General features: G+C 38.0%; 1 protein-coding gene and 1 long non-coding RNA gene across 26 annotated transcripts in view; one reads left to right on the top strand and one right to left on the bottom strand.

Annotated features, from left to right (window-relative positions):
* LOC132659996 (uncharacterized) overlaps nucleotides 1-23655 on the top strand; it is a 49163-nt gene extending 25508 nt beyond the window's left edge. Inside the window, exons 2-4 of one of the 2 annotated variants that reach the window (XR_009601126.1) lie at nucleotides 6941-8713; nucleotides 9519-9584; nucleotides 23172-23655. This is a non-coding gene — a long non-coding RNA (uncharacterized LOC132659996). Of the gene's footprint in view, nucleotides 1-6940; nucleotides 8714-9518; nucleotides 10469-23171 lie in introns of those variants that run through there. The other variant, XR_009601127.1, reaches the window with a different exon arrangement.
* ZGRF1 (zinc finger GRF-type containing 1) overlaps nucleotides 1-26370 on the bottom strand; it is a 55506-nt gene that overhangs the window by 4547 nt on the left and 24589 nt on the right. For 4 of the 24 annotated variants that reach the window (XM_012179473.5, XM_042251821.2, XM_042251825.2 and 1 more), the window contains 13 exons: nucleotides 24462-24585; nucleotides 21696-22357; nucleotides 20678-20816; nucleotides 19966-20150; nucleotides 18978-19174; nucleotides 15553-15692; nucleotides 12673-12816; nucleotides 10661-10775; nucleotides 9267-9529; nucleotides 6159-6318; nucleotides 2717-2794; nucleotides 2369-2516; nucleotides 532-659 (listed from right to left, as the gene is read on the bottom strand). In XM_012179473.5, coding sequence (XP_012034863.3) covers nucleotides 532-659; nucleotides 2369-2516; nucleotides 2717-2794; nucleotides 6159-6318; nucleotides 9267-9529; nucleotides 10661-10775; nucleotides 12673-12816; nucleotides 15553-15692; nucleotides 18978-19174; nucleotides 19966-20150; nucleotides 20678-20816; nucleotides 21696-22357; nucleotides 24462-24585 — 2483 coding nt within the window. The remainder of the gene's footprint in view (nucleotides 1-531; nucleotides 660-2368; nucleotides 2517-2716; nucleotides 2795-6158; nucleotides 6319-9266; nucleotides 9530-10660; nucleotides 10776-12672; nucleotides 12817-15552; nucleotides 15693-18977; nucleotides 19175-19965; nucleotides 20151-20677; nucleotides 20817-21695; nucleotides 22358-24461; nucleotides 24586-26370) is intronic. The other 20 variants (XM_042251818.2, XM_060417525.1, XM_042251819.2 and 17 more) reach the window with 13 other exon arrangements.

Raw genomic sequence — 26370 nt, 5'->3', positions numbered from 1 at the left:
CACACCCTCCTCTACCTTTAGGATTCCTCAGAAAGAGACGCTTTAAAAGCAGTATTTCAATGGGCTGAGACAGCTTAGAAGATTTCATAGTTTCCTAAATTTTAGTAGATAATTTTCAACTTATTTTTCGTTATATATGTTATCTACTTTCATAATCTAAAAACTATTCTTGAACGTAAACACTGGAATTATATCAAGGTATTCTTCAGTAGAGTTAGGTTCTTAAACTGTGACTAAAGAGGCACCTTTAATCTGGTTAAGAGATGTGCAATGTTCCAACAGAATCCTAGCACTAGAACTTTCAAGGCTTTTATGAATTACGTGATTCAGGTGTCTAAACTGTGATCTAACCAAATTTTGATATACTAACTCCTCCCCACCTCAAATTTCCTTTTACATTCTTTTAAAGAATCAGTTTAGTACTTGCATTGCTAGGAATTTTCACAAAAGTTTGGTAAGAGTTTCAACTGAGGAAATGTTTGAAATAACTGTAACATCCGAGAGTCTTTGGAAAAGAACCTCTTAGGTTACCTTGCAATGGGAAGGAGAGAAGCAGGTTCTGTTATTTGACTACACTCATCCAGGACAACCACAGGGAACTTCAAATCATTCATGCATGGGAACGGGCAGGCTGCACAGGTAACTCCAACTACTCGAACCTTCATTGTAATGAGAATGTTATTAACAACTATTAAACAAAAGAATATACTTACCAAAGAACTTCTAGGCTAAAATCATAAATGAGCTGCTGCTGCTAAGTCGCTTCAGTTGTGTCCGACTCTGTGTGACCCCGTAGATGGCAGCCCACCGGGCTCCGCCATCCCTGGGATTCTCCAGGCAAGAACACTGGAGTGGGTTGCCATTTCCTTCTCCAATAAATGAGCTAGTCCTAATTTAATCAGCACCAATCAGAAAACAGGCCACGTGACATCTACATTTTCATTATTCCCACATAAGGAATTCCTCTTAAAAGGATTTTACTTATGAACAAGTGACACCAATGAGCAATAGACTATAGCAACATAGCAGTATGCTGGATAAGGATGTAAAGTAAGTGTGTGCGCTAGTCAGTCGTGTCCGACTCTTTGCGACCCCATGGACTATAGCCCACCAGGCTCTTCTGTCCATGGAATTCTCCAGGAAAGAATACTGGAGTGGGTTGCCATTCTCTTCTCTAGGGGATCTTCCCAAGTCAGGGATCAAACCCTGGTCTCCTGCATTGCAGACAGATTCTTTACCTGAGCCACCAGAGAAGCCCAAGTAGGTTCACATAAATGACTAATTTGTACTAGCTGAGTGTAGTCAAACTAAGCCCTTCTGGATTTGGTTGGGGAAAAAGGAGGGAAGTTAAGTCCATACTTGGGATAATAAAAAGCTAGTCTGAAGCATTCTGAGGGCTCCTAGAACCAAAACTTATTGTAGACATTATTATTTCCAATTTTCTCTCCTTCACCATGAGAGTATTTATTACTCATCCACACCCTTTACTGTATGACTTTGCAGCGCTTCCCACCAGAGAAGTAGGTGAAGTATATTTCCCAGCCCCACTGATGCTGGGCTTGGTCACATGACCCTGTTATAGCAAGTGCAATGTTAGCAGACATGCTACGAACAAAAGCTTTACATGTATCTGTAGGATCCAGCCTGCCCTCCTGCACTTCTGCCATCTGTCAGGAGAGGGCCATCATGCCACAGACAGCTGTTCTCAGACTGAGAGGTATGACCTACACCACCTGACCGTAGAATCACTGAATCATGAAGTTTGTTGTCTTCAGTTACTGAGATTTTGTTTGCTAAGCAATGGTATTTCAGCAGTAGCTCACTGAAACGGTGCCAAGCACCTTGATTGTCCCAAACCTCTTGCAGAAAGTGACCCATGTCCACCCTGTCCAACAAGTCAACAACCCTCTTTTCTTCCACTCCCTTTTCTTCCCCCATGCTTTGTTTTATAGGAGAAAGCTACTGAAGACCTCTCTCCTCAAAGCTGACACCCTGTCTTGAGCCAGAACTTGACAAGGGCGATGATACTACTTGCTACAGCCAGAGACCCTATGTGTCCAACGTGGGCTCCCAATACCTGGGATCCATGGTCTGAGCCTCCCAGGTTCTTGGACACATTTCAGACAGACCCTGAAGGGCTTGGTTTTCTAGGAAAGCATCAAAGATAAAATTCACTTGGATATTTGGCCCAGTGTCAATAAAATAAAACACGGATTGCATAGACAGGCTCACTTTAGTTGACTCTCAGCTATCATAGTTGGGTTTTATTTATTTACTTAAGGGAAATAAATAGGAATAATATTTCTCTCAATAGGAATAAAAATAATATAAATTAAAGAAATAAACAACTGACGCTGTTTCCTCTCACCTGTTTCAGCAAGGTTTTATTGGTCCCCAGTTTATGCTGCTCAATACTTTTCCTCACGTAGACTCTTTCCACAGGGGTCAAGTCTTCCTTCATGAGTGCATGTAGTTCTTTTAATTGTTCATTTTCATTTTCTGAGCCAGCATACAAACTTAAAAAACAATTACATAAAAGAATACCCTTTTATTCTATTTTAGTAGTATCACAGAAAAGCAAAACACAAGAGTTCCTAAATTAACACCAAGAAAAAGGCTTTCTCTGGTCTTCTTCAAAAACCAAATTTAAGGTAAGAGTTATGTAAAATTATACTTCTGTGCACATTCTGTGACTTTTGGATTTTGGCATTCTTACCTGTAAGGTAAAACTGGCTTGGCAATCTTTCTGACACTCCCAACTCTGACAAACTTTTCAAATCCAAGACTAAGAAGCCTTTAAAGAAAACAGGGTGAAACAGATTTACTGTTTAGAAAACAGAATCTAAAACAAAATTTCATATAATATACACATTATGAAAATAACTTTGTATAACAATATATTTTATAGTCATGTAGTTTAATGTGAAATGCCTAAACTCAAAGGCAATGTAGCTGAAAAACTTTTTATAAAATGTATTTCAGAGAATTTTTAAAAATATGTATTATCTTATGTTGAGGGCTCATGCAATGTTCATAAAATACTGATGTTAGAATTTATCACAAATAAAATTGCCCTAGGGACTCCCTGACAATCTACTGATCAAGACTTTGTTCTCTCACTGCTGTGGCCCAGTTCCATCCCTGGTTGAGGAATTATAGAAGATCCTACAAGCCACATGGCATGGCCAAAAAAAAAAAAAAAACCCCACAAAAATAAACAAAAAAGACAAAACTGCCCTAAAGACATCGTGGAAAGCAATAGCTACCATATATTTAACATCAAGATTTAGTGGGAAGAGTGTTAGCCTCTTTATATACCTTGCCTTGATAATTTAATACTCCTTACAGCTCTGTACGATATCTCATCTTAGAGATGAGGAACTGAAACTCAGAGCTCTAAGTCAGGTATTTTGCTAAGTCAGGCCACATGGCTAATAAGTGAGGCAATCATGAATCAAACCTGGGCAAGTCTGTCTACCTCCAAAAGATATGGGTGACTGTTCTTCCACACCCGTGACCCCCCTAGTAAGGGCTTTGTGCAGCAGCAGCCCTCTCCCTTCCCTCTTCCGTATCTTACAGCTCCTGCTTTATGTGAGGAACAGAGGAGGGACTCATTGAACATCCAGACTTCTGAAACATCTATCACCTCAAATGGAGAATAAAGAACTGGAAAATGAAAGAAACTATGGCTCTCCAAACATCGTTTTCCTAGATAATCTTGAAGCAGTTTGTTTAATGTCAATCAATACATGAATAGACTTCAAGTTTTGCATTTTTTAAGTTTTTATCTTGGATAGCAGCTATTTTTCAGTCTGAAAAACTAGTTGATATATGTTTTTCAATATAAGTGTGTTAATTCTATGAGAACAGTGTAGTATCCTCATCATATCATGGGCAAAAAATAGTTTATTTCTTCTAAAGAAATTCTTCATCCTATTCTGTCCATTGCGGTTGAAATGCATTATCCAAGTACATAGCTAAATGTCAGTTCAGTGTGAAGAAATGCCTGGGTCCAGCTTACACGCAGTTGGGATAGATACAGATCCTAACTGCAGTCCACAATCCTCAGGCCCTCATCAGAGGCTTAAGCATTAAAGAATCTCTTCTCTGTTTTTTGTTTCCTTTCATAGTCAGTCCTCACTCTTCTGGCTTCTTGATTTTTCTCTTCTAAACAGATCAGAGTTAAATTTTTATCTCAAGCTAAGCAATCTAAAGTTCTCTCTAGTTTGTCCCCAAGTAACTGCTCATTATCCTGAGTCAAAAAATATCCTCAGCCACTGTTTTAGATTACTTAGAATCACAGGTAGAACTTGCCTAGAGGGCAATCTTACAAAGAATATCAAGAAGCTTTAAAATGTTCATACCTTTTGTTCTAGGCCTAGGTCTGTCCTCAGAAAAGAATCAGAAATGGAGACAAAGATTTATGTTTACGGATCTTGGTTACAATATTATTTATAATAGCAAAGGCTTGGAAAGACCTTACTGATCAAAAATTGTTTATAGATCAAAAATCATGGCATATAATAGAGCTATGGGGAGGGAAGTGGGAGGGGGGTTCAGGAAGGGGAACACATGTACACCAGTGGCGGATTCATGTTGATGTGTGGCAGAACCAATACAATATTGTAAAGTAATTAGCCTTCAATTAAAATAAATAAATTTAAATTTAAAAAAACAGAGATATGACAATTTTGGTTTCTAAGACAATACCATAAAGAAATAATCTGAGTAAAAAAAAAAAAAAAAAAGCAGGACACAAAACAAACAGTATATACTGTTGAAAACTAAATTTGGAAAACAAAATGAATGTCTGTATATGTATTGCAAGTCTGTAAAGAAATGTAATAAAATGTTAGGGCTGCATATTTTCTACTATACCCATTACCTAATACAATTATAAAAGTTAATTTTTTAAAAAGCTATACTTATAAATAATGGATTATTTCTCCTAATTAAACTTTATCATTTGTGTTGAAATTCAGATCATTAAACATTGGAATACTGGTAAAACATTATGTGATACCTTCTTTGCATTTTTTAAAAATCTTACACAAAAATTTTACCCTGTATAACAGATTGCACTATTGCTTCCATGAAACAGCAAGAGGCTAACCTTTTAGTTTGTAAGTAGGAAAAAAGATCAAGCTTCCCTGGTGGCTCAGTAGTAAAGAATCTGCCTGCCAATGCAGGAGACATGGGTTTAATCCCTGGGTTAAACCCCTGGAAGAATGGATCGAGAAGATCCCCTGGAGAAGGAAATGGCAACCCACTCCAGTATTCTTGTCTGGAAAATCCCACGGACAGAGGAGCCTGGTGGGCTACAGTCCATGGGGCCATAAAGAGTTGGATATGATTTAATAACTAAACAACAGCAACAAGGAAAAAAGTCACATACGAAATCTGATGATTTTGGCACAAGGATGGGACAAAGGTAAAACTAAAGGTGGATCCCTCTTATTGAAACCAAAACATAATTTAATCAAACTGTTAGCTATTTTACTATTATGTGTTCATACAGGAAGGTAGATGAGAGAACAACCTGTAACTTGGTTCTGCAATTTTAGCCTACTTTCAAAGTAGCCACCCTAAGCTCCTGGGTCGGAGACAAAGGACTTTTACTCATGGCATAGGAAGCAGCATAAGCACTAACGTGTCTACAGTGGTCTCCTGTGGTCCCCAAGTCGTATGAGGAGACACAGAGAATGCAGACAGACACCTGCACTGCAGTGGACTGTAGGAAAGGAACACTGAGCCTGGACATCCACTATTTTTGTAACAAGAAATCAGCAGCTCTGCTGTTGGTCCTGGAGGGAGATATCACATCATCAGTCAAGGTTGCTTACTGCAAACACAACTGGGAAAATGTGTTGGGTTAGGTGGATTGCCTCCCCCAACAACGTATGTCCTTGGCTAGATTTTTACATGAGTATCCCATCCTGTGTCAAAACTGTCAAGTTTCGTATGTATTTTATCCTACTTACAAACTATTAAGTCAGCCTCTTCCTGTTTCATGGACTCTGGTTCTTGAGTCAGAGACAAAGGCCTTGCCTGTCCGGCATGCCCAGCACAAATGTGCATGGACATTTAGGGCCCATGGTAGACTGCCTCTCAACAGCAACCTAAAACATTAGGCACTTAAATACACCTGTCCTACCTACCCAAGAAGCACTCTATCAACAGCTACATTAGTAGAAGAAGAAATTAGAAGTTTCCACGGTCTTGCATTTCCAACTGTAAGAGCTTCACATTTTTCAAATAGTTGCACAAAAAACAAAATCACCACGGCCAGCAAGTAACTCTTTCCTGCTCCAAAAACGCCTAATTATTTTGAAGGGGGGAAGAAAAGTAAAAGCAATATTGTAAATAAATTTCTGAAAAGCACAAGAAATATCTCATCCATCCATCTCCCTCTCTCCTTCATTTAATTAATTTATTTAAAAATATTGTGTGCCCACCTTGTGTTTAATTAGCACAAGGAGTAAATGCATAGATAATCAAAGACTTTCACATTTAACGAGACCACAGTCTACTTAGGAAGATAGACAAGTAAAGAACAATGATAAAACAATACGGTTAAGTAAGGCTATTGGCATTAGAGAAAGAACATCTCTCTTTCCTTTGGTGGAGATGGGAATACTTCCTAAAAATAAAAAGAATAGGAGAACTAAGTCTTCCAGGGTAAGATATCCCAACTCTTAAGGGAAGGATCATTCCAGGCAGAGAGGTGACAAAGCATGAAGCTGGTAAGTATTTCTGTATGGCCTGTAGCAAAAAGGCAAGAGAGGAGACGGTCTGACAAAGATGACAAGGGGATAAATCGCAAAGAGTTTTGCTTGCTAAGGCTAAAAGTTTGAATTATATTTTAAAGGCCAGTGGAAATCAACGAAGAATTTTAAGCAATGGAACTGACTTAATCAGATTTATTTTTTTTTTTTTAAAGAAAAACTACTTGAGTAAATGGTATGGACCTAACAGAAGCAGAAGATATTAAGAAGAGGTGGCAAGAATACACAGAAGAACTGTACAAAAAAGATCTTCATGACCTGGATAATCACAATGGTGTGATCACTCATCTAGAGCCAGACATCCTGGAACGTGAAGTCAAGTGGGCCTTAGAAAGCATCACTACGAACAAAGCTAGTGGAGATGATGGAATTCCAGTGGAGCTATTTCAAATCCTGAAAGATGATGCTGGGAAAGTGCTGCACTCAATATGCCAGCAAATTTGGAAAACTCAGCAGTGGCCACAGGACTGGAAAAGGTCAGTTTTCATTCCAATCCCAAAGAAAGGCAATGCCAAAAAATGCTCAAACTACCAAACAATTGCACTCATCTTACATGCTAGTACAGTAATGCTCAAAATTCTCCAAGCCAGGCTTCAGCAATATGTGAACCGTGAACTTCCAGATGTTCAAGCTGGTTTTAGAAAAGGCAGAGGAACCAGAGATCAAATTGCCAACATCCGCTGGATCATGGAAAAAGCAAGAGAGTTCTAGAAAGCATCTATTTCTGCTTTATTGACTATGCCAAAGCCTTTGACTGTGTGGATCACAATCAACTGTGGAAAATTCTGAGAGAGATGGGAATACCAGACCACCTGACCTGCCTCTTGAGAAATCTGTATGCAGGCCAGGAAGGAACAGTTAGAACTGGACATGGGACAACAGACTGGTTCCAAATCAGGAAAGGAGTCCATCAAGGCTGTATATTGTCACCCTACTTATTTAACTTCTATGCAGAGTAAAGTACATCATGAGAAACGCTGGGCTGGAAGAAGCACAAGCTGGAATCAAGATTGCCAGGAGAAATATCAATAACCTCAGATACGCAGATGACACCACCCTTATGGCAGAAAGTGAAGAGGAACTATAAAGCCTCTTGATGAAAGTGAAAGAGGAGAGTGAAAAAGCTGGCTTAAAGCTCAACATTCAGAAAATGAAGATCATGGTATCCGGTCCCATCACTTCATGGGAAATAGATGGGGAAACAGTGGAAACAGTGTCAGACTTTATTTTCTGGGGCTCCAAAATCACTGCAGATGGTGACTGCAGCCATGAAATTAAAAGACACTTACTCCTTGGAAGAAAAGTTATGACCAACCTAGATAGCATATTCAAAAGCAGAGACATTACTTTGCCGACTAAGGTCCGTCTAGTCAAGGCTATGGTTTTCCAGTGGTCGTGTACGGATGTGAGAGTTGGACTGTGAAGAAGGCTGAGTGCCGAAGAATTGATGCCTTTGAACTGAGGGGTCGGAGAAGACTCTTGAGAGTCCCTTGGACTGCAAGGAGATCCAACCAGTCCATTCTGAAGGAGATCAGCCCTGGGATTTCTTTGGAAGGACTGATGCTGAAGCTGAAACTCCAATACTTTGGCCACCTCATGCGAAGAGCTGACTCATTGGAAAAGACTCTAATGCTGGGAGGGATTGGGGCAGGAGTAGAAGGGGACGACAGAGGATGAGATGGCTGGATGGCATCACGGACTCGATGGACGTGAGTCTGAGTGAACTCCAGGAGTTGGTGATGGACAGGGAGGCCTGGCGTGCTGCAATTCATGGGGTCGCAAAGAGTCGGACATGACTGAGCGACTGAACTAAACGGAACTTGAGTGAAGCCCGGCTTGTTGCAGTTCATGGGGTAGCAAAGAGTTGGATACAACTTAGCGACTGAACAACAACTTGAGTGAAAATATGAAGAAAGGAAAAACTAAAGGTAGATCAATTAGAAAGCTGTGTGAGATCATAACTAATACATGCTAACTTTACTAAGTGCCTCCCATGTGCCAGGTACCATTCTGAGCTCTTTATCTATGTTAACATTTGATCCCCCAAACCTATGAGACAGATGCTATTATCAAACTTTATTTTACAGAGGAGGGAATGAAAGCTAAGAGCCCACACTCTCACTAACTAGGCGATATGGAGGTATGTTAAAGGCCTGGATTGAGTGGGTACAAATGAGCAGTAGAGGATAGAAAATATGAAATGAAAATGAAATATCAGTACAAAAAATAGGAGGAAATGAGAAGGGACATCTCAGTGACTGATCTAATGGGGGAAAGAAACAGTAAGAGAGAGGGAGGAGGGTTAAGAGAAAATCACTTAATCCAGAGAGAAAGATACTGAAGGGGGTTCAGGTCTGAAAAAATCTATTGAGTTATTCTGGAATCTTGTTTGACTAGGAAATTACAAAGGTGCAGATTGAGTGACACAGCTTATATAACAATGTATTTACTATTAGAACTGTTTTCTTTCCTGCTTCTTACCGTGGATGATCGTGATAGGGAGGGTGTGAGTTGCCAGTTCCTTCGCTTCTTCAACACTCTGGCGTGATGCCATCATTTGCGCTATCTGAATTAGAGCTGCAGCCTGATCTTTGTTTAACTTGTGCGCCTGAATTAACTCACTAGCCAACTTCAATGTTGCTTCTATACTGAGTAGTTCAAATTTTGTGTTGATATTTGAGAAGGCTGGTGGGATAAACTTTCTCTTATTGACTCTCTTGTTGTTCACTGTAGTTGATGAAGACCTAGTAAAAAGGCAGCATGAAAAAGATTTTTTTAAATGAAAGGCTTTTGAAACAGGTAAGTAGACCTATTTGTAACTTAGCCTTCACTTTATAAGCATCACAGAGAAAGGTTTTTTTGGAGACACAAATGAACATATACCCCAGTTTGGAGGAGGGTGGATGAAAACAGAACATTTGTTGAAAACCTACTATATGCTGGCAGTATGCTAAGCATTTTATGTTACTTGATGTAATCTTCACAACAACACTAAGTACTTATTTATCCCATATAGCGATATAGAAATATTAACCTCTTCCCCCAAAAGCACACAGTTAATAAGTGGTATGCTAACTTTAAAGCCCATGTTCTGTTAAACAAAACCAACTAAGACAGTTAATATAGCTTCCATTTAAGGTAAAATGGAAATAAACTGGTTTTATTTCTATTAAGACCGAATTAAAAAAAAAGACTGAATTCATTTCAAAGTAGATAAATGACATAACGGATAAGGATATTTACCTTTTTTTTTTTTTTTTTTTAAGGATATTTACCTTTTTACCTAGGACTTCATTATGGTGAAAAAAAATGAAATACCACAAGTTAGATCATAACATTCCAAATTAGAATGTAGACTTTTTCTATCACTTTACAGTAAATTCAACATGTCACTTCCAATTTTTTAAAGAAAGGGACAAGGTGGTTGAGAAATTAAAAATGAAGATATAGGTTATGTCAAGAATAAGATCAGTATCAATACATATACTGTATTAAAGCTGTAAAATGTTACATAATTTTAAATGTTTAATAATTTGCAACATAAAAGTACAGATAAATAAAAAAATAAAAACACTCAAAAGATCCTTAAGAAATTATTCCTTAAAAAATGAAAAAAAAAAAAAGAAAAATATCTGCAGTAACCCTTGTTAGCCCCAACCACAATAAATAAATAAACAGATTAATTGTTGGGAAATGATGTGTACCTCCCCTTTCTCTTTTTAACTACTAATGAAGAGGAACCCCATAATCCCTGAAAGAAAATTAACACTTTGTTGGCAAAAATTTATGTAATGTACTTTTACTCCATTTTCATACTCATGATTAGTCACCATTTTTGAATACCACCAATGACCCAAAGGTAAACACTGACTTACATTGCTATCAGGTACTGTGTTAGAGGCAGAGTAGCTGGATTAAAGTAGTCACGAATATTCTTTAAAGTGGTCAGCTCTGTGCTGGCATTACAAACCAATAAGGCGTGGGCCACTGCTATAGACGCAATACAAAACATGAACATTTAATATAAACAAATGGACAAAAAAAATTAAAAAAAAAACAACTATTAAATGTCCATGTAACTCAGTTATATGGATTAGTCACAACATAAAATAAACCCTTAAGTATATGCAGAAGTCCTTTTATCCATTAAACCAGTATACTACCTGCTCATTCATACTTTATAAACTGCATCACATATCAAATTTGGACTTCCATATATCAGTTAATGAAACAAGAACAACTGTTAGGGCATGGCGACACTGCTTAACAGCTGGCAGTTCCATTTATCAGCATACCACATTGTACTATATAGTAGCATGTGTGTAATTTGAACATTTTTTCCTCAGTTATTTTATAGAAATATAAGGAAAGCAGAAGATTAGAATGCTGTTTATTGGTGAGGAAACAACTGCAACAAATATGAAAATATGCATTCGAAAAATGACAAGTGTTCACTTAATTAGGCTCTTACTGAACTCAAGCTAATTGACGAGGTTTATTCCGTTCTAAAGGGAAAAAAAAATAAAGTTTAAAAAGTCTATGAAATAGGTGAAATGGGTCATTAAATGCCGTGTCTTAATTAGTTATGGATCAAATTGAACCATCAGAAATTATTCCAGAGATCAAAATGTATACAGAAGTAACAGATTCATAGAATTGGATAGGAATTCAGCTTACCAGGTTGGGAAGATCCCCTGGAGAAGGGAAAGGCTACCCACTCCAGTATTCTGGCCTCAAGAATTCCATGGACTATATATAGTCCATGGGTTCGCAAAGAACCAGACACAACTGAGTGACCTTCACTTTCAGTTTGAGCTTACTAAAGCTTTCTTTATTAAAAACTAATAATAATTTAAAAAATAAATAAATAAGGCTCATACCCTATTGTGTTATTAACAATTTCTTGGGACCTCCTTGGCAATCTAGAGGTTAAGACTCCATGCTCCCAATACACAGGTACAGGTTGACTCCTGGTTAGGGAACTAAGATCCTGCATGCCACACAATATGGTCAAAAAGAAAAAAGAATTTCTAAAGGCAGATGATAAAATAGCCTCAAAATGAAAATCATCATATCCAACTGCTCACAAAATCTCCTGTAAAATCTACAAGACTTTCTCAATATAAAAATGGTTTATTAAATATATACTACTAGAATAAACCAAGAGAATTAAATAAATCAAGAACCAGAACTTGTAAGAAATTAAGAAAATTCTTATTTATATTTTTAGAAATCAAGTATATACCATGTAAAATTCAACTATAACAGAACACTTAAGTGAGAGGTCAAGATTTTACTGTACTGTTTGTTAGCGCTCTGGGACTTGAGCTATAGAAATATTCTGTATACATGTTTTTAGGAACATCGCATACAGTAATAGGAAGAAGTGAAAGTGAAAGTGGCCCAGTCGTATCTGACTCTTTGCGATTCCCGGCTGTCTGACTCTATATGATCCATGGAATTCTCTAGGCCAGAAGACTGGAGTGGGTAGCCTTTCCTTTCTCCGGTGGATCTTCCCGACCCAGGAATCGAACTGGAGTCTCCTGCATTGCAGGTGGATTCTTTACCAACTGAGCTATTAGGGAAGCCCAATAGGAAGTAGAGGCGGATGTTTTTTGTTGGCTTTTTCACTGCTATCAATCCATCTGCCTCCACCCGCCTCATGCCTGTGTGCTCAGTGGTGTAACCCCATGGACTGCAGCCCACCAGGTTTTTCTATCCATGGACTTTTCCAGGCAAGAATACTGGAGTGGGTTGCCATTTCCTTCTCCTTTTTTGTTGGCTTTAATCAAATGATCCCACACAAAGTTGGCAGGCTTGCTTACAGTGCATCACATGTCTTTCATTCTTTTTAAATATAAAGTAATATGGTCATAGTAATACTTACTGTTAGTGGGCCAGTTTGAAGGGAAATAACCTTTCAAAGGTAGAAGCTCTACCTCATTGATAGATGATGGTCCAAAGAAAGTACTACATGCAATAAAAGTATCCAATTCAAAGTCTAGGGTTTTTGAAACCACCCAAAGATCATCTGAAAAGACAAACACTTTTACAGGTCTCAGAACAATCCTCAATCCAAAGCTACCTCGGATTTTCTTTGATGCTTAGTCCTACACTGTTTTTCAAAAAACAAATATGGTTATTATAATTGACATGATTCCACCCAAACAGAGACCTGAACTGGTACCATTTCATTTCCATGATTTTAACTCAATTTTATGCTTTTAAAGTTACTTCATAATTATTTTAAAAAAAAACACTATAAATAAAAACAACATCTAACTCATTTTTCTCTTATAAAACAGTTTTATAGCTACATTTGATTTTTCCAAGGGAGAATATTAGCCTAAAAAGATGCTCTGCCCTTTAACGGTTTCCATGCTCAAATAAATGTGGCAATCTGTGGACAGAATACAAGTTCTCTTAATAGACTTCCAGTTAACAGATGCTCCAGATTAATTAATGTTCTCCTTTCTTCTCCACAGTACACTGAGCACTCACGGCTAGCAGGCTACTTTCCAGACTACCCCTGCATTATTTCTACCATCAGTTTGAATTTACACCTACAACGAGTCAATTCCATTTGTTCTAAAACTTACTTACAATATTAATAGCTGTATTTGCTGCTTTACTTTATAACTTAGTGATTTCCCTGGTGGCTCAGATGGTAAAGCGTCTGCCTACAATGTGGCAGACCCAGGTTCAATTCCTGGGTCGGGAAGATCCTCTGGAGAAGGAAATGGCAACCCACTCCAGTACTCCTGCCTGGAAAATCCCATGGATGGAGGAGCATGGTAGGCTACAGCCCATGGGGTTGCAAGCAGCTGGACACGACTGAGCAACTTCACTCACTCTTCTATAACTTAATCACTATAAGTATGAAGGGGAAAATTACTGTTTACAGAAAACTACGTTCCCACTTTTGTAAGTCCAATGCAAATCACATATTAAAACGGAAAAATCTTGAATTAAGGTTGTTTAATGTGGAACCAATTTTTTAAATTCTTATATTAACTCATATTCAATACCCCTACAGAACTATTTTTTTAAGGAAATATATTTAGGAAACTGAGGAAAAGCTGACCTATAGTATAATTTATACCCAATTTACTTAAAAATATCTGCCAGTTGAGGTAACATATACTTAAGCAATTTCCTATTTGCAAATACTTTTTTATTTAATATTCACAATTTTAAAAAGATCTCCAATTCAAAATAGCTGACAGGAAAAAAAAAAAACCTCTCCTTTCTCCCTAAATCCTATTGAAATGACAGAAGACATATGAAATCCAAATCCAGTACAGTGCTAGAAAACAGCCAGTGGTGGGGCAGGGAAAGCCAGACTTATTTCAGAGATTCTTAAGGAAGTCACAAAAGGAACGGGACAAAAAGGATGATAAAATCTTATAAAATCTTACAAAGCTGGGAAACCACTAATCCTTCAGAGATAGAAAGGAATTCTAAAAACACACACACAAAGAATTTCCCCCAACAGATTCCTAGGTTAACTCCAAGCTTACCAACCAAGGAATTACAGGTACAGAAGGCCAACTGGAACATTATTTAATAGATGATGGAATAATCCTATCACTCTTGGAGCAGTTGACTCCAGAATCCATCCTGAGGTTAAACTCTGGGGAAAAAACTAAGGCTACCAAAAGGACTTTGAGCATGAGAAATGCGGCAGCAACCCACGTAGCTGCTAAGCACCTAGGATAGGTAAATAGATCAGAGTCCATCAGCAGGTCATGTATGTATGGGAATTTTGTGTTTTAAGTAAAACACAATAACCTATGTTACGTTCTGGGTCAGCAGACATTTTAAATGTCAGATAGGTAGTATTATTATTACTATTTTATACATGAAGGAAGATAGTCACCATATATATATTTATATATCAACAAAAGATTACATGAAAAATATATAAAGGACGGTAAGATTATAAACAACACAATGATAAAATGGGTAAGGAGAAATATATAACTAATAGACACATGAAGAGCTATTCAACATCACTGGCAAGCAGAGAAATGCAAACTAAAACCACAATGAGATCATTTCATACTCATTTGAGTATGCTGAGTCACAAGATAGGAGTATAAACTGACGTCACCACTGTAGAAATCAGTTCGGCACTAGAGCCTACAGGTTTGTGTGGCATTTTCATTTCCTGTAACAGCATTTTCATTCCTAGAATTATATCTAAAAGAAACTCGTGCACATCTACAGGATAGTATAAGAATATTTATGGCACACTGTTCACAATGGCAGACCTTAGAAACCAAACGATCATCGATGGAAGAGTGAATGAATGAACCGTGGCACAGTCACAAAATAAAATGCTATACACAAAACAAGTAATCTAGACTAGATTTTAGATCAACATCAATAATATCTGTGTGCTGCAGCAATGTTATACTATTAAGTAAAAAAGATAAATTCTATAAGATTACTTACAGAACTATATCACTTGAGTAACATTTTAAAAACCTTAAAACTTAAAATATGCTTTCTAAGGACCTTATGTACGCTAATTTGGGTTAATTATTATGTTGGTTTCACGACCTACTCCTGTGATTTATCCTCACCTAGCTTGCTTTAGTTATTTGATTAGTTATTTTAAATGATTAAAGTGAGTCAACAAAGCAAAGCTAAATCTAGTACCTATTATAGCTACCTGTAGTTCATACAAAGAGCACACAGCACACCACACATATAACTGAGATACAAGGCTAGACTCAGTCACAGCAGCATCATATCAACCCACCTTTGCTGTAAGCAGATGAACTTTCTTTCCGACTCAGTTTAAGATAAAGTTTGCTCTTAGGTTCATTATAAAATTCAGGATCTACAGTAGTAAACTTCTTTAGTTTACCGTACTGTTTTCTTTGAAAATCAAATCCTTTTCTGCAAAATGAGTAAGAGACAAAACTGAATTTGAATACTGAAGTATGAAGTTTTTTTGAGATAATTAACATACATTATTCCAGGTGTACAACATCATGATATATGTGTATACTATGAAATTATCACCATAATAAGTTAACATCCATCACCACATAATCACAAAGTTTTTTCTTGTAAAAAAAAATGGATGAAGTTTTTTATTTTTAAATAAATAAAGGGGAATTCCCTGGTGGCCCAGTGATTAGGATGCCAAGCATTCACTGCAGAGGACTTGGGTTTGATCCCTGGCTGGGGAACTAACATCCCACATGCTGCAAGGCATACCAAATAAATAAATATATTGAATTTTTTTAAAAAGCACTGAAGAACTCATTGCATGTATAAAATTTTTTTATTTTAATGAGAAATCTTACTCTTATCAACTTTCAAATATACAGTAAAATAATATTAACCACAGTCACCATGCTGTATATTACATCTGCAGGACTTATTTTGCACCTGAAAGTTTCAAAGTACAAATGTTTTTTTAAAAATTTCTTTAAAATAGAGTATGAAAAGGAAAGAACCAAAGAGTGTGTATGTTTATATGCTTTTATATACTGTTGTTCTGATTAGTCAATAAGTCATGTCTGACTCTCTTGTGACCCATGGACTGTAGCCCCCATGGACTGTAACCATGTAATTCCAGATGTTCAAGCTGGATTTAGAAAAGGCAGAGGAACCAGAGATCAAATAGACAATATCCGCTGGATCATCAAAAAAGCAAGAGAGTTCCAGAAAAACATCTACTTCTGCTTTATTGACTATGCCAAAGCCTTTGACTGTGTGGATCACAACAAAATGTGGAAGATTCTTAAAGAGATGGGAATACCAGACGACCTTATCTTCCTCCTGAGAAATCTGTATGCAGGTCAAGAAGCAACAGTTAGAACTGGACATGGAACAACAGACTGGTTCCAAATCGGGAAAGGGATACGTCAGGGCTGTATATTGTCACCCTGCTTATTTAACTTATATGCAGAGTACATCATGAGAAATGCTGGGCTGGATGAATTACAAGCTGGAATCAAGATTGCTGGGAGAAATATCAATAACCCCAGACATGAGGATGACACCACCTTTATGGTAGAAAGCGAAAAAGAACTAAAGAGCCTCTTGATGAAAGTGAAAGAGGAGAGTTTAAAAGCTGGCTTAAAATTCAACACTCAGAAAATGAAGATTGTGGCATACAGTCCCATCACTTTATGGCAAATAGATGGGGAAACAATGGAAACAGTGGCAGACTTTATTTCCTTGGGCTCCAAAATCACTGCACATAGTGACTGCAGCCATGAAATTAAAAGATGCTTGCTCCTTGGAAGAAAATCTGTGACCAACCTAGACAGCATATTAAAAAGCAGAGATATTACTTTGTCAACAAATGTCTGTCTAGTCAAAGCTATGGTTTTTCCGGTAGTCATGTATGGATGTGAGAGCTGGACTATAAAGAAAGCTGAGCACCAAAGAATTGATGCTTTTGAAGTGTGGTGTTGGAGAAGACTCTTGAGAGTCCCTTGGAGTGCAAGGAGATCAAACCAGTCCATCCTAAAGGAAATCAGTCCTGAATATTCATTGGAAGGACTGATACTGAAGCTGAGACTCCAATACTTTGGCCACCTGATATGAAGAACCGACTCATTTGAAAAGACTGTGATGCTAGGAAAGATTGAAAGCAGGAGGAGAAGGAGACAACAGAGGATGAGATGGTTGGATGGCATCACCGACTTGATGAACATGAGTTTGAGCAAGCTCTAGGGGTTGGTGATGGACAGGGAAGCCTGGCGTGCTGCAGTCCATGGGGTCGCACAGAGTCCAACATGACTGAGCGACTGAACTGCACTGGACTGCAGCCAAACAGGCTCCTCTGCTCATGAGATTTCCCAGGCAAAAATACTGGAGTGGGTTGCCATTTTCTTCTCGAGGGGATCTTCCTGACCCAGGGATCAAACCTGTATCTCTTTCTACTTGTGCATTGGCAGGTGAGTTCTTTACCACTGAGCCATCAGGAAACACACTTTCATATGTATATATCAGTTCAGTTCAGTTCAGTCGCTCAGTCATGTCCAAATCTTTGCGACCCCATGAATTGCAGCACACCAGGCCCCCCTGTCTATCACCAACTCCCAGAGTTCACTCAAACTCATGTCCATTGAGTCAGTGATGCCATCCAGCCATCTTATCCTCTTTCATCCCCTTCTCCTCCTGCCCCCAATCCCTCCCAGCATCATAGTCTTTTCCAATGAGTCAACTCTTTGCATGAGGTGGCCAAAGTACTGGAGTTTTAGCTTTAGCATCATTCCTCCCAAAGAGCACCCAGGACTGATCTCCTTTAGAATGGACTGGTTGGATCTCCTATATATACACAATAAAAATACATTGTGTCAAAGACAAGCCTCACAGAAACGTCATTACTTTTCAAAGAGACAGATAGGAATAGTATCTAAAAGAATACTTCAGTTTCTATAACTGTAAAATGGAGTAATAGATTATATTTCCATAGCTTATAAATTATGACAATTAAATAATATTGCAGAGTGTTTAGAAGAGTACCTGACATATACAAGCTCCCAATAAATGCTGTTATTAAATTATCATCCAAATGATCATTATTTTACTTTTTGGGTAATTCAACTTTTATAACAACTGTTTCGAAAAAGTAGCATTCTATGATACTATAAACTATGTAGCTGAGGTCTGTGAATGATCACTATGTATTATCCTCCACTGATAAAAATTATTCTTGGGATTTGTTTCAGAGTTTTCTTCAGGATTATGATTAATGTGAAAGTGGTTAGAAAAATGGCATTCCTGCCAGTAATCTTGATATTGCTGACACTGCTCAATGTTTGTTTAATGTGGTTTACTTGCTAAGTTGTGTCTGACTCTTTGCGACCCTGTGGACTGTAACCCACCAGGCTCCTCTGTCCATGGGATTTTCCAGGTAAGAATACTGGAGTGAGTTACCATTTCTTTCTCCAGGGGATCTTCCTGACCCAGGGATCAAATATACATCTCCTGCATCTCTTGCATTCCCAGGCAGATTCTTTACCACTGAGCCACCCCAAATATCTGCTCAATATTTAGAGGGGACCAAAAACAGCTTTAGAGAATTATTCCCATTTTATAGTTATAAAAACAAAGGTATCTTTTAGATATTTTTCCTAACTCAATCTCTTTGAAAACTGGTGATGTGAGGTTATTATTTTGATACAATTAGAGGCAGTTACTTAGCATCATAAAACATACCTCACGAAAAGTTGGCATTCCTCATAGAGGGGTATGTTTTGACTTCTTAAGTAGAAGCCAATACTTTTTGTATCACTTAAAACCATGCTAGGTAGAGATTTTTCCTGTGTTGAGTATCCTGGGGTCATTTCTTCAAACCACTTAAAAAACTTACATTGGTTAGCTTTGGGTCCATCACAGGCGTAAAAGAGACGACCCTGAGGGGGCAAAGATACTGGAACTTAGTAAGAGAGATAATGTTTTTATTTAGTCAGTTATTTTGCTGTCTTAGTACCATGTTTGTCAAGACTTTTCTAAAGGCTGCTTGGAGACTTCTCCAATATTATTTATGAATTCTTGCTTTTGCAACTAAATTTAAGTCCAAATTTACAAACTCAACTAACGACGAAGTGGAATATGCAAGCAGTGGAGGAAAGTTGTATTATGAGTGAAAGTACAGTTACAAGTACAAACCATCAGTCAACATTATACACATTCTACTAACGTTAACTTCTTCCATAATAATGTTATCAGCAATCTGAATTAAGTCAGTATGCTTCTCTATTCCTCTGGCCTTATCAGTTTTGTTACTCATACTAGAGGCCAGTTTCAGCCCTTACTTTCTTCAGGCTCATCCCTGCAATCGCTAAGCCCTCAGGTGGGGACACATTCCCTTCTCAGTGCTCTTCCTGTAATTTGCGCATCCCTCCTATTTTATAAATTCCAGTATTATATAAAATTTCCTTTTACATCTTTTTCTCCATCTGCTACTATGCAGCAAGTTCCCAAGCAATCTGAAAGCTGATCTTAACTCATATTTTTGTATCCTCGAATGCAGATCATCTTTCAGAAAAAATGTACTGAGTGTTTACTATATGTTCGTTACTAATGCCTCAAGCAGAAGACTCCTAGTCAAGACTTAACCCTTTAACCTTTTGTACAGTAACAGGTACCAAGACTTTTATAAACAAGTAAGTCTAACAAAAGGAGGGGAAAAGAGGAAAAATACCTTATTTGGACCTTCCTTTTTCACCATGACCAGTTTTGCAGGCTGCTGATGATGGCAGGATGGCACATTATTGTCTACATTTTTCAGTTTGTCTCCATCTGATGATGTGTAAAATGATATGTCAACTTTTGAAAGAGCTTTGTGCAACCTTTGTGCCAATCCAAATAGCAATATATTTAAATGTTCTACAAAACAAATTTTTAAGGTAATTTAAAAATATATACAGATGAAAATTAAATACAAAATAATTTCAAGTTTGTATCAGATATGTACTATTAGTTAAATCTGAAAATAGCCTTTGACAGAGTAAACTGTAACATAACATTAACATCCATTTTTAAAAAGACGAGTATTACTCTTGTATTAAAAAACAATCAAGACTAATCACACACCATACTTAAAATTTCCTACTTGATTTATCAAAACTACCTCTAACACTTTTAGTTTTAAAAAAATTTTTATACTACATATTGAAAAAGATAATGCTGTCATTTCCCACTCTTAAATTGTCTTAAATAGACAATTTTGATCTGAAATTAAAATATAAGTTACTGTCAAAACCTGGATTAAATATATAGAAAATACCAAATCTCAAGCAGAAATTTAATGTAAAAATTCATCATATAAGATACTATACTTTCTCACAGTTATACTATTGACATTAAGCAGCAATCAATCATAATAAAATTTTTTAAAAAATCTTGTCTCATACCTGTGAGACAAGATGTAAAAATCTGCTTATAATGAGCAGGAGACTGAAAAACAGCTGGTATGTGAATTTGCCTTTGGGGAAGACATGCAGATTTTACTTTCTGTCCACTTGGGAAGCATAGCTCAGAGTCATTTACCTCCTGAAATGCAATAATTCAAGTTATTACAATAACTCCAGAAAAATACTGTTTATAAGCAAATTCTATAGATATTTTTTCTTTTGATTTCCAGAATGCAAGAAAATCATTTTCTAATTTTAAATGAGAAATTGAGTATAGCAGGAAAGGCTATGACATCACACTTTTAATGATAAATAAGACTAACTTTTCTTGTTGGCCCCTTAATAAATTTTTAAATATTTTTGTAGGAAAAATTTAACTGATGTGAATGAATCATTATGTATCTCTACTTCTGGTCACAATTACAGTAAGAATTGTTCATAACCAATGTAAATAGGATGTACCTTTACCGTAATAATGATCTGGTCAGCAAAACTGAGCTGATAGTGAAATGAAAATAATCAAAACTGAGCTGACAGTAAAAATGAAAACAACAGTAATAGTAGTGGTGGAAGTGATGGTGGAAACAGAACTATAATTTAAGTACCTTTTATGTGCCAGATACTGCACCAGACACTCTCAAATATGTAATTTAGTGTTTACAACCTCTAGAAAGGTCTTAAGTCAAAGATGTGACTGGGACTTTCCTGGTGGTCCAGTGCCTAAGACTCCATGCTCCGAATGCAGGGAGCCTGGGTTTGATTCCTGATCAGGGAACTAAGATCCCATAGGCCACAACTAAGACCTGGTGCAGCCAAATAAATTCATTAAATAAATAAAAAGAATTTTTTTAAAAAATGTGACTGTAGCAAGAGTTCTGGAAAACTCTAAAAAAAATCCTAAAGCCACTGGCTTCAAGACTAAAATCATTCCACCTGTATGACTTTGGTAATTCTTTTGCTGAAATTCAGATAAGTACTGGAAAAGATGCACCAAGAAAACGCTGGTACATTTCCTCACCTGTAAACCTCCTGTTAGACTGCAGTTGTAGTAGGCATACTCTCCTAACAAATTCTGAATTTCCTCGGTCTTAGAAGCCTCGTTTACATTCAAAGAAAATGCCTTCTTTCTGCAAACCGAATCTTGACTGCTAAAATCCTGCTGCTGCTGTTGAAGCATGTGTTTCATCATTTGTAAATGCACAGAGTCTAAAGAACTTTCATTCACAGCATCATTCTCTCTTTCACCTGTGTTACTAAAATGCATCCCAGGAACAGCCTCAGCAAAGAAGCCATCTATTACTTTCTCATCAACTCTGTCTGGAGCAGTCAAGTGGCACTGGCGTATATTTTGATATTTCAGCCACTTGCTTTGAGTAGATGTATTATCAAGAAGTGAAACATCACTTGGAGTCACTTCCCTAGATTCGTTAGAGAAAGAAGCTTCACTTTGGTCCTTGGGCCCAAAGCTAAAAGAAGGAACTGCTGACTCTTCACACAGGCTGAATATGGGAGAACCGGAAGACTTTTGCCTGTCACGGTCCATCATAAATGAACAAGAATCTAAGTCAGGTGGCCCACTGGCAGGTGGCAAAGTAACAAGTGGAGCTCGGGTTCTACTTACTTCAAAGGAAAGCCTTTGAAGGTTCTTCTTATTCTCCAGAGAACTTGATTTTTTCATTACTGAAAAAAAAAGAGCTGATTAAAAATGTATTATAGATATCACTCAATCTTTATATAACAGTGGGTATCCATACAAAAAAGCAAAAATTACCTTCTGCCTTGTGCCAGAAAAAGAAAATCACATTTCCTTTAAAAAATTTTAATGGTTTTGGTCTCAAAAAAATAAAGATTTCAAACTTAATTTTAGACTCTGAAACTTTTTTAAGGTTGATATTGAAATCCTTATCTTTTTCTTTTCTTAGCTAATAATTTCCATTCACCACCACCACACCTACCCCACCAAATACTGCATTATATTTATATAGCACTGAACTTTTCAAGTACTTTACAACCAAGAAGGGATTCATCATTCTCACTTTACAGATGAGGTTGCCAACCAAGGCCTAGAGGTAACATAACTACCAATTGGCAGAGTTAAGACAAGAAACCAAACTTAGGTTTTGTTCTCAACTTTATACTCCTTCTCCAGAGACTGAAGTTCAAGGTTTATTTATTGATGTGTTATAACCTCTCATATATTTATTATACTCATGGATTAATATGTTGACCTTCACGGTAAAGAAGACTTTTAGCTTTATTTTGATACATTGTTATGTGATAAGAGTTCAACTGTGGTAAACACATGTTATGGCAGATTTTGGCTGAGTTTCAGAATTCCTTTCAAATTCACTAGTAGTTGATATATTCCTGAAAATATTAAAAGCAGTAATATTTGCTGAATAAATAGTAATACTGCATGAGAACTATATCAGCTTAAAGTTTTTACCTAAAATGCTATGGTTTCCTATTTTATAATAATGTTCCTTCTTGACAGAGTTTCTGTTTCGTTGGAAATAAACCCTGGCAGTCACTTGGGAAGGTAGCAGGACAGCAGGTAAGTCAATGGCATTCTTTTATAAAGTGTTATGATGTAATCCTAACAAACTGATTAAGCAACATTGACGGGAAAGTTAAAACCTGATTAAATAGTGAAAGTCATGGCAGGTCTGTGTAGACCATCTGCCTGTCACTATCACTTCACTTGTTTTCAATGCTCACTCTTCCCACACTGACCCTTTCCTACCTTGCTTCTTCTACCACCCACACTCACTAAGCCTTCCCCAACCCAATTCTCCAGACACTTTACGGCTTTCATTTTTATATCATCCACCCACGACCAAAAGATTACCTACAACTTTACTCCTCACTCAGCCTAACTTCAGAATCAAGGGAAGATACACTGATGAGATTGTAAGAAAACAGAGAGGAACAGAAGTTAGTGAAAGAGATCCTATAGATATCTTATCAAGAAGCAGGAAATTACTCACAGGGAAGAGGTGTAATGTATGAAGACACAGAAGCCTGAGAATGCAGCTGAGGTCACAGCAGTTGAAGAGCTCCCTGGTAATGCCAGGATCCCAGAGCAAGAGAGGGGAAGCTAAGAGGTTATGAGAAGGTCAACCATGATTGACATTCACAATGAACCCGTTCCCTGGGAGGGGAAGGGGCTACAGAGGGGCCAGGCTCTGAAATTACAGCTGTGAGAAGTGTTGGCAATGGTAGAGGTCTGAGATGAGAAGATGAGAGGATAAAGAAGGAAGGTACCAGAGAACTAGAAGGGAGTACTGGATTTGGAAGTAAGAGCTGTCCTCAACAGAAAAAGTCAAAGCAGAGTGTGGGAAGGCGTGAAGGTATAAGACAGTGAGTCTGGTTTCAAGATTATTTTTAGTTTAGTAGCAGTCTCTCACGAAGAAGGCGATGGCACCCCACTTCAGTACTCTTGCCTGGAAAATACCATGGACAGAGGAGCCTGGTAGGCTGCAGTCCATGGGGTTGCAAAGACTCGGACACGACTGAGCGACTTCACTTTCACTTTTCACTTTCATGCATTGGAGAAGGAAATGGCAAACCACTCCAGTGTTCTTGTCTGGAGAATCCCAGGGACCGGGGAGCCTGGTGGGCTGCCGTCTATGGGGTCACACAGAGTCGGACACAACTGAAGCGACTTAGCAGCGGCAGCAGCAATCTCTCAAATGAAAAATTACATTTTACATGGACAGATAGATTAGAACCATAATGAGATAATTACGGGAGCAATTATGTACATTGAGAAAGTGAACATTACCAGGTAAAGTTTGCGTTTTCAGGGACTCCTCAGAGAATTCTAGCATGAAGTCATCATCTCTTGAGTTAAAAGATAAAGTAGAAACAGGGCTTAATGTTGAGATCTTCTGTTCTGGTGACATCACCTATCCAGAAAGAAGAGACAAAACTACAGACCAAATCCTCTTATTGCATTTTTCCCCTATAGCCTGAACAAATTCTAGTAACTGTATTATAAAAATGATGCTTTCAAGCACATTGTGCAGAGCTATAGTGGGGCAAAGTTCCTTCCGAAAGGGCAGGATAGAATACATGCACTAAAATAAACAAGGATATTGGAAAGTGAAATACAGAACATAAACCTGTTAGATTTATTTGAAATGGGTCAGATTCTGATTTGGATTGATATAAGTTATGGGGATTTGGTTGTGAAGATCAGGTTCCAGTCTTAGGGACACAGGCTTAAGGAGACCTCATGTCTGGAGCTGGGAAGGTAACACTTCCTGCAAACCCAAGGCCTGAACAGCTTTCTCTTTATGTCTTTAGGTCTAGGGTATATCTACAGTTGATCTAAACTTCAAAATATTGCTTCTAAATGGAATAAACTCCTAATATCTTCCATATCTGAACAGTCATATCATCTCTATGTTATTCTCCTTCTAACAGGATTTAATTTTGTTGCTATTTCTAGAAATTAATCACCTTAAAAATCTAATATGGGTTGCAGTGCTCTGTGATAACCCAGAGGGGTAGGATGGAGTGGGGGGTGACAGGCAGGTTCAAGGGAGAGGGGACCTATCTATACCTATGGCTGATTCATCTTGATATGTGGCAGAAACCAACACAACATTGTAAAGCAATTATCCTCCAATGAAAAAAAATCCAGTATGAACTGAACAGAGCTGGGGCCGGGCCTCAAAACCAGCTGGAATCGGGGCTTCTGCTGCCACTAACTCTGTCTCTTTCTCTGAAAGTCCGCTTCTGTGTCTCTCCCAGTAGATCAGACTCTTCTGCATGGCAGGAAGCACAGCCCACTGAAAAGTTCCTAAGAGTCCCACCGTTAACCACTGTGGCAGACGCTGCTGCTGTCCTGCCATGTCTCCCTGGCCTATCTCGGAGGTCATCTACAGTGGGGAATTGCTCCTCTCCCTGTCCCAGGCTTCCTACCTCAGCATCTACATCTTTCTGTCTGAGGACAGCGGCTGGAACAGCAGGCAGAGCAGGCCAAACGTGCCAGGTGGTTAATATAACAAGGAGTACCCTTCAGCCAAAGAGATGGGGACTGGTATGTGAATACCTTACTTTTCTTATTCTTCAGGGAGGACAATCCTGAGTTTTGTTTTACAGGCCTCTTAGTGGGTCCCCAGTACGACGCAACACCTTTTATTATTGCTTTCTTCCCCGTCTCCCAGTGTGACTGTGTTTGCAGATGGGGCCTTTAAGACGTAATAAAGGCTAAATGAAGCCCTAAGAGTGGTACCCTGATCCACCAGAATTAGTGTCCTTATAAGAAGAGAATTCTCACTCTCTTGCACTCTCTTTATCCACGTGCACATACCAAGGAAGTATACATGAGAACATAGTGAGAAGGTAGCCGTCCGTATGCCAGGAATAGAGTTCTCATCCGAAACTTGATCTTGGACTTCTACCCTCCAGAACTGTGACAAAATAAATTTCTGTTGTTTAAGTCACTCACCCTCCGTTACAGCAGCCCTAGCAGACGAATAGAGCCCTGCAGCTGACTGCACTCAGTAAAGCCCACTTCAGTCCACTTTGTTAAGTCAGAAATCCAGGAGGCTTTCTCCTCCCCTTCCTTCACTCTGCTCTCTACATCCAATCTAGCAACATCCATGCTTCTGACTCCAAAATTTATCTTACATCTAACTACCAACTCCTCTATACTTTCACTGCCGCAGTCTCTTCTTCAAGTC

This window comes from Ovis aries, chromosome 6 (genome assembly GCF_016772045.2).
Source record: "Ovis aries strain OAR_USU_Benz2616 breed Rambouillet chromosome 6, ARS-UI_Ramb_v3.0, whole genome shotgun sequence".
Classification (NCBI taxonomy): Eukaryota; Metazoa; Chordata; class Mammalia; order Artiodactyla; family Bovidae; genus Ovis; species Ovis aries.
Note: the sequence above shows the minus strand (reverse complement) of the source record. Positions and strands in the feature narration are given on the sequence as shown.